The sequence below is a fragment of the Nicotiana tabacum genome, chromosome 3, assembly GCF_000715075.1.
Source record: "Nicotiana tabacum cultivar K326 chromosome 3, ASM71507v2, whole genome shotgun sequence".
NCBI classification, from domain to species: Eukaryota; Viridiplantae; Streptophyta; class Magnoliopsida; order Solanales; family Solanaceae; genus Nicotiana; species Nicotiana tabacum.
Window position 1 is genome coordinate 100,662,784 of NC_134082.1, and position 12,106 is coordinate 100,674,889.

The 12,106-nt window shown below is 34.9% G+C and overlaps 1 protein-coding gene across 1 annotated transcript; it reads right to left on the minus strand.

The window, feature by feature from the left end:
* Positions 1-5,150: 5,150 nt before the first annotated feature.
* Positions 5,151-11,682, minus strand: LOC107826679 (uncharacterized). Its single transcript, XM_016653689.2, has 6 exons — positions 11,304-11,682; positions 10,073-10,329; positions 7,476-7,682; positions 6,240-6,330; positions 5,819-6,086; positions 5,151-5,743 (listed from the first exon to the last, which is right to left on the minus strand). The coding sequence occupies exons 1-6, from the start codon at positions 11,573-11,575 to the stop codon at positions 5,426-5,428; spliced, it is 1,413 nt and encodes a 470-aa protein (XP_016509175.1). The 5' UTR covers positions 11,576-11,682; the 3' UTR covers positions 5,151-5,425.
* Positions 11,683-12,106: the final 424 nt, after the last annotated feature.

Consider the following 12,106-nt stretch of genomic DNA (forward strand, 5'->3'; position numbering starts at 1 on the left):
GACAACTGTTGTTACTGCTTTTTTGCAATTATATTATAAAATTCAGAGTGTTTCTATTATTTGAGTGGGCCTAAGTTTAATTTGATTAAAGGAGTGTTGTTGCATAAAGGAGTATTCACGTTGTTGTCATAATTAACGTTTTGATTTGCTTTGTTTCATTGGATGGAGTATGCTAATTAAGCAATTGATTTTTTTTTTGGTCGAATAAGCAATTGATTGCATCTCACTCTCAAATTAAGAATTTGAAAATGTTAATGGAGTCAAAAAGAGAGAGGAGACTAATGGAGCAAATGATTTCTGAGATTATGGGGTTATAATGACATGAATGGAATGTGGATGGTCCCAAAAGAGGGCTCCAACTCAAAGGTGGCCTATCTAGGCTGTGTCCAGTTATTGTATGGGCAAGTTACATATTTGGCCAGTCAACCAAGAATAATTATATAAAAATATATTAAAAAATAAAAATATTATATATTAATACATAAAAAATACACTATAGTTTATCGGTTATAATTTTTGGAAACTGACTATAGAATTTACACTGTAATTTTTCTCACCTTTTAAAGATCGGTGACTACTTGAATTCTATTCGAGTAGTAAAGCCCACATTTCCCGATACACCACCAAACGAAGGGGAAAAAAGTAAACCACCAGGATATTATTGATATAAAAACTTAGAGTAACAGCCTGAGTGCAATTTGACCCATGATCTATTTCAATTTCATGAAATAACGATATTACTATTCATCTTCATTATTTATTGAGAGATATTAAATCACTTCATTTTACATTTTTCCGTGGTGATTATTCAAAATGTGTAAGAGAGTCAACCTATAAAATCCTCCCAGATTTCTAGCAAATTACCGGTTCAAGTGGATAAATTGAATAAATTTGAATGAGTTAAAATAAGATCGATACACTAATTAATGGTGTATCGTTGATGTGGAAAAAAAAAATGTGGTCGGAAATCTGTGATGAGAAAAATGGCCTACCCTGCCTGCCATTAATTACAACATACCAACCATTATTTGTAGGGCGTTAAATGGCGTCTTTATGAGGTCCACGCAAGAGAGGTTGCTCAATATTAATTGTTCTATCTAACATTTCAAATTCAAAATAAATAGTAACAACAATATATATTTTATTTTAAAAATAATAAAGGCACGACATTTAATTAGTATGTAGAAATGAAGGACATGCCAAACAACTAAATATTATATTCTCGGGGTTGAAGGCAAGCTCACTTGGTGAACTCCTCAATTGTGATGGAGCGTTCAAACCTCATTAGTAGCGTAGCATCCCTTCCCATATTGGAATAAAGAAGATTTTTACCAAATAATAATAATAATAAATATTCTTTATTTCGGCAAATTAATGGTTAAGAAATAACTCTAATAAGAGCATAAGATGAAGATCCTCCCCTAAAGTTATTCATGTTCTGAACAAGTTGACGACAAAGAAATGCCATGATTATCTGTTGAACATTCTTAATATTTAATGACTAATAATATGACTATTAGTTAAATCTTCTCCTTAAGGAAGATGCCCATATGACACTATTGATCAAACTGGTCCCAGGATGTCAAATATTCAGATCATTATCTTCGATTCAAACTCTATATATAAATAAATATATTGTCAAAGTAATGTTTTCAAATTAAATTTGCATGTATTGAAAATAGGAAATTAGTATTTCACACCTTTATTTAATAAAATAATAATGACTGATTAATCTATGAAGAATACTCACTTAAGTGAGTTTGGTGGGTTAAAACCAGGGCACAAAAACCAAACCACATTACCACATTGAGCTAATAAAGAAAATTAAAGAGAGGCACAAAACCCATGACTAATTGCAAATCTATAGAGTAAGAATTACAAGCACCCAGCACAAGGTTAGTAAAAGCACTCAATTCTCGAAATCGATTTAATTTATTACACACATTTAGAACTTTAGAAGCAAATTAGAGTGGTTTGGTCAATGTGTATTGACCTCAAAATTTACGAATCCACCATCACATTATTATTATTATTTTATTACAACGACTACTACTATACTATTATACTTTATTGGTCCCCAGAAGCAGTGTAGCTAGTGCCCAACGGCATCATCTCCTCATTGAGTACCTGCAAAACAACAAAACACGAAATCAATTATTGGGATATTAATCCAAGGATTAAAAAGTTACCCAGTAAGCTGTTTCATAAGATTAATCTAAGTAGAGATGAGACCAAGTAGCCACTCTAAAGGATTCCTATTAGGGGTGTATATGGACCGAGTTGCTTCGGTTTTTATTAAAATCGAACCAAACCAAATATATCGGTTTGGATTGATTAGGTTTTGACGGATTTTTCGGGTTTTATTTTATTATATGAATATTATTTCAATCTTACTTTGTTAAATTTTTTATAAGTAAATATATGTTTAGTAAAAATTAAAAAAATTAACAAATATATGATCTATTAAAATATTCTTGTGGAAGAATTTTTTTTAGTAACACGTGATGGTTATTTTTAGTCGTCTGATAATAATTTTACGTTGATGTACACCTTCAAGATTTATAATAATTAAACATAAAAATAAATATGAACATATATAGTTCTATTTAATTTTAAATTATCGAAATACCATTTCAAATTCGAAAAAGATATAAGAATTTAATAAATCTTGACATATGAATATGAAAAAACAAAGAGATCGACGCATTTCACTAACACTTGATAAGAAACTGATCGTACAAATTATTAGTTAAAGTTAATAAATATGGAGCATTTCATATTTAACTTAACATTACATCCCATAAGAGAATCGCAAATATTTTTTGATATTTTTCTAAAGAAAATCTATAAAAAGTCTTAAATATATATATTTATATGTCGGTTTGGTTTAGGTTTTTTTACTCAATACCATGCCAAATCAAATCAAACCTAGTCGGAATTTTTGATCAATTTGGTGCGGTTCCGATTCAGTTTGTACAGCCCTAGTTGCTATTCAGGAATGAGCCAAAGTGTCATATTTCAGTTTTTCAGTTTAATTTTTTGGGACAAAAATATTCTGAATTATCCTAAAAGTTTCAAGATAATTAACTACAGGCTAATCTCTAAACTGCAGCCTGAAGAATGACTGTTTGTACCCTTCCCTCTTAATCCAAGTTGGAGGTAGAGGGGTTCTTTAATAAACCATCCTTCTTAGTATAGTCCCACCACCTTTGATATATTGCATTGTCTCTAATCCAACTAATAATCCACTTTCTCGGAAAGTAAATTCTTTCTAAAGAAATGAAGAAACAAATTATAGCTTAAACTTTTTGAGTCGTTCTCAATCCTTCAAACTTGTAGAAAATAGTATGAGCAAAATTGTCAAAAGTTGTAAACACTAAGCAAATGTCGTGATTTTATAGATTTCTTCGGAAATAAAAAAATAAATAGGATAGAATTTCCACCTTCCCTATTTGGTTGGCACTTGACATAAGGGACCATCTGCTTAATTTCTTTCATTTTCCTTGATCAGAATCTAATCATAAAAGGTCTACCAAAGTCGAGAAAGAGCAATAAAAAAAAATGTACTACTTATTGGAGCAACAATAGATCTTAATATATACTTTTTCTCCAAGTTGTGACCTTAATTTTATTTTAAATCAAAGGTCTTTTTTATCTCTAGCTTTGCCTAGTGGCTATTCTTAAAAATCTGCCAATGTGTAGGAAAATGCGATGATATAGAGGCAGATTTACTTAGTGATGCCCAAATCAGACTCGAATTATATATATGTATATAAAAGATTACCAAATTTTGTAAACATATGTACATATATTAAGAGGTGTAATCAAAGTTTAAATCTTACATCCGTCTATAACAATATATACCTACAGTGGTCGGAGCACATTTGTTTTGGGTCGTGGTCTGAGGAGGAGGGATGACAACCCCAGGCCAAGTACGACAATAGCAGCGTTTGCCCTGTTCGATGCTAGCATGAAGGGTAGTCAAATGTTTACCACACCCACCCCATGAGTATTTGCCACATTTCTTGCAATCCACTCTATAACACATTTTTTCGTTCTACGTATTTCTTTTCTTGGAACTCTTCGATCCTAAGTTGATGATGTTTTGTTTACTTTATCCATTTCTTGAACTCCTTTATAGGAGTGCCATCAACTTTGATGGCAACGACCAATCGTTAACACCCATATAATGTATATTGTCACAAAGTTCCTTTGGTGGTATCGTATAACTAGCTTTTCTTTCACGATAAGATTCACTTACTATGCTTTTCTTGCTGCATTTTCTTTGGTATATTGGCATTTTGTGGTTGTTTTTGTTTCATAGAGAATCCATTAGCGCTTAACACGTCAATCCACATCTAAGACAATAGCAACAATACTAATCCAACTATCATCAGACAAAACGTGCTAAAGTACAATATGCTATAGTACTCTTAGCACTAAATCAATAATTTCGCATGTAATAATGCTTAAGAGCATCTTTGGGAGAGTATAAACATCCACAATATACGACACAGAGCAGGTACGCTGCTTCACATGAAAGTGCGCTTAATTTCAGAAACATTCGTACGTCGCCTTAGCCGCCAGAGTAATGTTGGATTGAATTGTCTTACTAAGATATCCCAGCACTGAATTTTATCTTTTATTTTCCCTATGCAAAAATAATCTCTAGGACACAACAGCACTAGATTCACCAAGCTGGTTAGAAACCAGAAATTTCCTATGAGGAAAGTTTGGACGAATAATAGAATAGAAAAATCACACAGCATTAGAACAAACACATGGTACAAGGATTTTTTTTTTCTTTTTTGGATAATGGTGGTGTCTAGACCAACCTATGCGATCTACCAAATACCACACCTCCTAGCAGCATAGCAACAAACAAAGCGTCAGAAAAAGGTCATCTTAATTTGAAATGTAATAGGTGCGTTGTTAAATGATATGAAGAAAGAAGAAATCTTCCCCCCTGATAACCACAAGTTTACTTAAAACAAAAAGTAAAGATAGGTGAACGAGTGTTAATTTCAAAACTAAGTCATGTTACATCCTACACAGCCCTTACGACCCTACAACCATATAAATGAAAATACTAAGATCAGCACCCAGTAGTCTAGGTAGTGAATAACTATTAACTAGTTCAGTTACTGGTCTTCCAACAAAGTTAACATCTCATTCAAAAAAGTGTTCAACTTCTGAGTCTCAGTAGACTATCTGAAGAGCATACTAGAGAATAAAGCAACAGATACAGAATAGTCACCAAGGCATAAGTGATCAAGGACAGGACATAAAATTATGCCATCTTACAGCAGACTTCCCAGCTAACAAACAGAGTCAGCAACAACATAAGCAAATCACCACTAGCGTTGTCAATAGGCTTTCTTTGTATGTTAAAGATTACTTCATCACAGCAACAACAATACACTCTTTACGAGGCACTGCCATCTCCATTATTTGATGGCGGCTCAGATGCAGGCTTTTTCATTGGACTAGACTCTGTAGTTGTGTTTAGCAGCACCCTCTTGACTCCTCTTCCCACTACACCTAGATGAGTCACTCCAGCTGCCTCATTTGTGTGGGCAGTGGAAACGGTTGGAGAGTCAAAACCTCCACTACCACTGGTAGCAGCACCCATCTGTGAAGAGCTCGCAGCTTTTTCCGTACTTCTTGCTTTCGCAGAAACCAGTCCCAGAATATCTGAGAGGATAGATGATGGATTTGACATGCACTGCTGCAAATCTTCAAGCTGCAAGTGGAAGAGTCACAGTTTAAAAGAAGAAATAACCAAGACATTAATCAAAACTCATTTGGTGATACTTGCCTTCTTCTCCAATTCTGCAGATAGACCTGTGAGCGTTTCAATCTCTGCTTCTTTAGCAGATACAGAGTTGGACTGTGATGCATTGGACGATTGTCTCGCAATCTGATCTACATTAGTAGCTGATCTTTCTGTTGATTCTGACAAAAGCTTTATTTCATCGGTGAGCCTCTGTAGCCGCGACTTGCAAGTCGAAACAGCCTTTTGGCAGTATGGTATGGCTTCCTGAGGCTTAGAAGCAATTTCCAGACATAAACATATCCTAAAGTTGCTGTAATCCAGTTAAGAACACAAGGCGAGGAAGAGGAAGCAACACCTAAATTTGGCACTTAATAAAACCCAGATAAAGAAATTAATACTAAGATGTAGGTCAGACAACAATCCCCTTAAGGGTTGAAGGCAAGTTACATGTTACTAAGGATACAGCTCAGCAATATGGCGACTGTCAGGTTCAACCAAGCGTTCCAAAATGGATAACGCCCTCAGGTAATCACTAAGGGAAGTTTCAAGATCCTCTGCAAAAGAAAAGGACAGAATTTACAAATCCCGTAGCATATGAAGTAGAGAAATAAACATTTTGTTACAACTAAACAGGCAACCCAAAGTACCAAATCATTTGCTGCATTCGGTTGGTTCAGTTCAGTTTAGGTCATTTTTATTTCAACCACTTAATCCATTTCCAGTCAGCTAGGATTTTCCTAGGAATCCATGAAACAGACAGCGAATCACCATCTAGAGTGTAAATACGACCTACTAATAATGCTAGCAAGTTGCTAAATTATGTTTTAATAGGAGGAAGGGGGCTCCGTCACTCATGGTCATGACCCCTCTTATTCTCTAAGTCTCAGCAAGGAGTTCCGCCATTGTGCCAAGCGACTAGTATTACTTCTCCACCCTTGTTCGCCCTTATTTGCCTCCAACCCTCCTCAATCTGCCCATCATTTCCTCATTCTTAGTCCCATAATCACAACACAGAAACACCTCTCAACACATCATGCTCCAAAACATCTATACCTCGCTGGTGATAGAACTAGATATTTTATTAATCAAGATGATATTAATTGATTTTTTTTTTATTTTTTCGCTAAATTACCAAGCTATTTGCAGCACAGGATTGCACTTCAAAATAACCAAAATGCTAGAATAAAATCTAATGGAAGTTGAAATGTCCATCGGGCTATCAACCACCAACGGACACTTCAACTTCCCACACAGAAAATAGGAGTCTGACAATACCATTCTAATAAAGGTAATGGAAGTACTGTATAGAGGAGAAAACCTTTTTCGAAGGCTACCTCAGCCAAAGATTATAGTACATCCAATTTTAATTTCATGTACACGTTTTAATGCTGTTAAAATCATTCTCATATCTAGTTATCACGGTTGTCTCCATTGATTTGAAAATTTTGAGTTAGATAAATTATTGCAGCATGGGATTGCAATTAAAAATAACCAAAATGCCAGAATCAAATATACTGACTTTTCCAGTTGAGATGACAACTTAATTATCAGTCCTGGTATCAGTATTCAGTAGATATTTCATTCAACAAGACAAATGGTGGTTGATAGCCCAATGGACAACTTCACAGGACAGATACTAAAAGGAGTCTCACAACACCATTCTAATTAAGGTAATGAAAGTATTGTTTAGGAGACAAACCTCTTTCCAAGGCTACCTCAGCCAAAGCTGATAATACATCCACTTTTTCCATTGTGTCACCAGAGTGCTTTTCAGCAATTGCCCTTGCAACATCTAACAGTTTCCAGGCCAAATCCAGGTCAGTTTCATCCTCATCACCTTCAGCCACATCCTCAGCATCACTTTCTTCTTCATCTTCATCTCCTTCATTGTCTTTTTCCTCTGCAGCTGTCCCATAACAGAGTATCCACAACAAGAATTATCATATCTAAAAAGGATATCATTACACAATTACCCAGGTTCTATTTTGACAACCAAATTTTTTGCACTGCTAACATAGATCTCAGAAGACCAGCAAACGCGATAGTAAATACCCATTTCTTAGAATTAGAGGGTGTTTGGATTGGCTTATTTTAAGTGCGTATTGGCTTTTAAGCACTTTTTTAGTTTGTGTGGTGTTTGGCAATGATAAAAAGTGCTTAAAAGCACTTGGTTTTAGGCATAAAAAGTACAAAAATAAGCCAAAAGTTATTACCAACTTATGGCTTTTGCCTTTTAGCTTAAAAGCTAGTACTTTGTATAAGCCAATCCAAACACCCTCTTAGAACGTCAGAGACTAATAGTTTCCAGATAACTGATTTCTATTAGTGGGAGAACAGCACCAGCACATCTTTACAAGTCTAACAATACATCTTTCCAAAAACTACTCTACAAAACAGTGTTTTGGAAAGCGTTAAGCGCAAAAAAGTGACGAGACCTCGCTTCACCGAAGCAAGAAGCGAAGCGCGTGCTTTTTTCATGTGAAGCGCAATTTAACACATAAATAAAAAAAAATAAAAAAATAGGCATAGATAAATGGCTAAGAACTCATTAAAAATAACATATTAAGCAAATGTTTTAATTCTTGAATCAAGAAGCAAATAATAGATACTAAAACTAGATAGTGAATAATCCTCAAAAGTCATAACATATTAAGCAAATGCAAAACAAAATAACAAAAACAGAAAAACAGAGCAATAAACCAGAAAACAGAGCATAGTTTTAGGGCACAAAATCAGCGCTTAAAAAAGTGAAAAAAATTGAAAGAAGAAGAGAAAAATAGGGCAGAAGAACAGACATAAATTAGATGTGTAGAACAGAGCAATAGAAAGTGAAAAAAATAGAAAGAAAAAGAGAAAAAAAGGAGTCGAACAGAAGAAGAAGAAGAACAGAAGAAAAAGAGAAAAAAGGAGTCGAACAGAAGAAGAAGAGGAAGAAGAAGAGAGAAGAAGAAACTTACAGAGAACTGGAGAAGAAGCAGTCGTTGGAGCAGCAGAAGAGCGTATGTTTATTTGTTAACAGATGGTTTATTTGACAAAAAAATTTAAAAAAACCCTAGCAGATGCCTTCACGTCGCTTAAGCACGTTTTTTTGCGCTTTTTCCATCGAGGCGCTTCTCGCTTAAGCGGTTAAAGCGTGCGCTTTTTAAATGTGAGTCGCTTTTGGGGAAGAAAAGCGATAGCCCAGCGCCTCGCGTCGCTTAGCGCTTAAAGCGAGCGCTTTTAATAAAACTGCTACAAAGGAGGCAGCAGTAATCAGTAACAAGCATAGAAGCCGAGTGGTATCTACTTAAGTCCCATTTAAGAATTTATATGATTCAACCAGCTAACAGAGTTGTGTCCTATGTCTTTAAAGCAAAATGTGCAATAAGAAACAGGGCCATGGGCTTTTAAACCAAGACGTGAAGCAAAGAGCACACCTCTTTGGAATGAAGCGCACATTTACAGAAAATATAAATATTACCAAACATATATGTTTTTTTAAAAGGATATAAGAATTTGGTACTTATAACACTGTATTGCAGTTAAAGTTGCTACTTTCAATGTCCGGTGTACAATTGACACTATTAATCCAACTCAAATTAAACCACTTTCAAATGTTATGTCAACAAGGATACAGAAACATCAGTTTACTCGCATAATTAATTTCAGATTTCAATTAATGAATCATTTCGGAAGGGGAAAAAAGAACTAATATGCAACATTTAATTCTGTATTTAGTTATTTTAAAAAATGAAATAAAACAGTAGAAGAGAGAAGCTCAAAATGAGAAGTTATAGAAGAATAGAACTCAAATACTGGAAGAAAGACAAGTCATTGTTTGAGAAAGAGAAAAATCAAAAGAAACAATGAAACAGAAGCAGTAAAAGGAGAGGTTTTACAAACTCAGGAGCACTAGCACTCAAATAGCAAGGAGGGGTTCAAGAAATAGCATTAGTTCTCCCTCCCTCCCTCTTTCTTTAAGCTACATTCAAAATAAAATGCTCTTGCTGGATCATTTTGCTCCTCGCTTCTTTTTTCTAAATCACTTTGTTCCTCACTTCTAAAGTGATGGACTACGAAGAAACTCATTGCTTCACCCATGAGGCAATAAAGCACCTTGCTTCACATCACTCTATTGCTTTAGGCGAATGAATCAATGGATTTTAATGACACTTTTTGTCTTGATGCTAACTTTGTTAATTAATTAGCAAACTCTTCAATTCAATTATTATCTTTTCATAATAAACGATGTCGTTGATATAAAGCACGAGTAGCATTATAGAGAAGTCAGATGAGATTAATGCAAAAGAATCTAACCATCATCTTCCTCTTTCTCCTTTCCATTTGAGCTTCCACCTGGTTCACCGGTACTTGAGATAGAAGCAACAGAAGATTCACAACTAACAGTACTCTTAACAGAACCATCTCTATTAGAATCTTGTTGAGACTCGCTGTCCTTTTTAGGCACAGAAACCAAAGGATCAGCCTCATCCTGAGCTTTGCACAGCAAAGCACACCCATATTTATAGTATGCATTGATACATTCAGGAGCAAGTTCACCAAAATGTGCAACCCTGAAATTTTTGCAAAATAAGTCAAGGTGAAACGAGAAATCTATTAGAAAAGGTAGAACGGCATAGAAAAATAATATCTTTCTCCCAATTGATGTGATGCACATTCCTTTTTAGTCTCTCTTACTATATTTAGAAACAGTTTAACTTTAAACAACACATTTTCCCGTTAATGGGATGATTTACAGCCACAAATATATCTATGACTTGTTGAAAGATATATATAGGGAGAGAGAAACTCTAAAACTATGCGTATCGTATGATGAAAAAACGTGCAATGTCCTTGAAACAACTTGAAAAACTCTCTTGATATATTTTCTTTATATATACACACACACACTCATGTAACAAATAATGCAATAGAAGAGAACAAGAAAGAAAATGAAGGAGCATACTATGAAAAGACTGATGGATACTAATTCCTCTATTCAATTGGTCAACTCAACAGCTTTGAAACATTTTAATTCCGCTTTGAGAAGGCTATTGAAGAATGTATTTGAGAATAGCCCAGAGTCTCCTGGGGCATGTAATTCTCAATTATACACAGTTGTACTTCATGTCTGCGGCTCAATCATCCCAAAAGGGAAAGATTTAAGCAGCACCAAGACGAATTTTTTTCACATTGCAATTTAATAAGATAAGTAAAGCACGTATATTTAGAAATATTTATCCAATCATCTCTTAAAGAGTCTGTACTGTGTATCAGTCCTATATTAATAATATATTCTGCTCATCAAAATACCTTGAAAGATGAACTTATCTACTGCACCTGCAGTACAATAAACCCTAACCCTAAACTCTCGTGCCTTTGCTGCATCACTAACAAAAAACGATCAAACGATTTTCTTTTATGATGTAAGTTTCGAACTAAAGCTTAATTCGAAATAAGCTAATCTAACAGTCTGGTGAAAATAAGCAGGCAGCTAAATATACTTGATATACAAAAACCGGAGGAAATGAAATGTGTAAACCCTAACCGGATTTCTAGAGCACGACTATAGCATTCAACGGCATCTCCATAATCTCCATCTTTATCGGCCTTAGCACCTTTCTCCATTAGCTCATCGGCGTACTCCAGCGATTTTTCGCGGTCACCATCAGAAGTAACCGCAGAACTCTCAGCATTATTATTGTTGCAAGTCGATTCTGTACCTCCCTGAAACCCTGATTCGATGGTGGCATTCACCGAGTTCTGGTTCTGCTCCGCCGTAGGGCTTGTTGTTTCTGAATTTGCTACTTCCTCAGCCATAGTTCACCTTCGATTAGAATTAGCAAGTCCTAGCGGAAATTTTGTAAACCCTCGATTTTCCCTCTCTTTTGAACCCCCAAAAACCCCGTATGGCGCAAAAATGTAAAATGGCTGTTTGGGAAGAACCGGCGTCGTTTTACGTCAATGGTACCCGATGAAAAAGAACTAACTTGTTATAAAATAAGGGCAGTAAAGTAAATAAATTGAAGACAAGTACAGAGCGAGATTGATATTTTTACTCAATTTCAATTTCAATTTCAAACTGATGTACATATTAAAATAAAATCTCTTTTATTTATAGAAGAAAGGAAGTTGCTGTGTAAGCTGCTACTACAAGCTGTTGTGTAAGTTGCTATTACAAGTTGTTGTGTAAGCTGCTACTACAAGCTGTTGTGTAAGTTGCTACTATACCAGATATGAATAATTTTCTGCTGAAAGTAATGTTTATCCATAACGGAGTACTGAAAGGATAAGCTTATTGTACCTGATATGGATAATCTTCTTCCGGAGGTAATGTTTATCCATAACGGA

Coding starts and splice junctions, on each gene's coding strand:
- LOC107826679 (XM_016653689.2), bottom strand. CDS start 11,575: ATGGCTGAGGAAGTAGCAAATTCAGAAACAACAAGCCCTACGGCGGAG. Junction 6,331..7,475: donor TGAGGTAGCCTTGGAAAGAG/GTTTGTCTCCTA, acceptor TTTCTTTTGCAG/AGGATCTTGAAACTTCCCTT. Junction 6,087..6,239: donor AGTCGCCATATTGCTGAGCT/GTATCCTTAGTA, acceptor ACTGGATTACAG/CAACTTTAGGATATGTTTAT.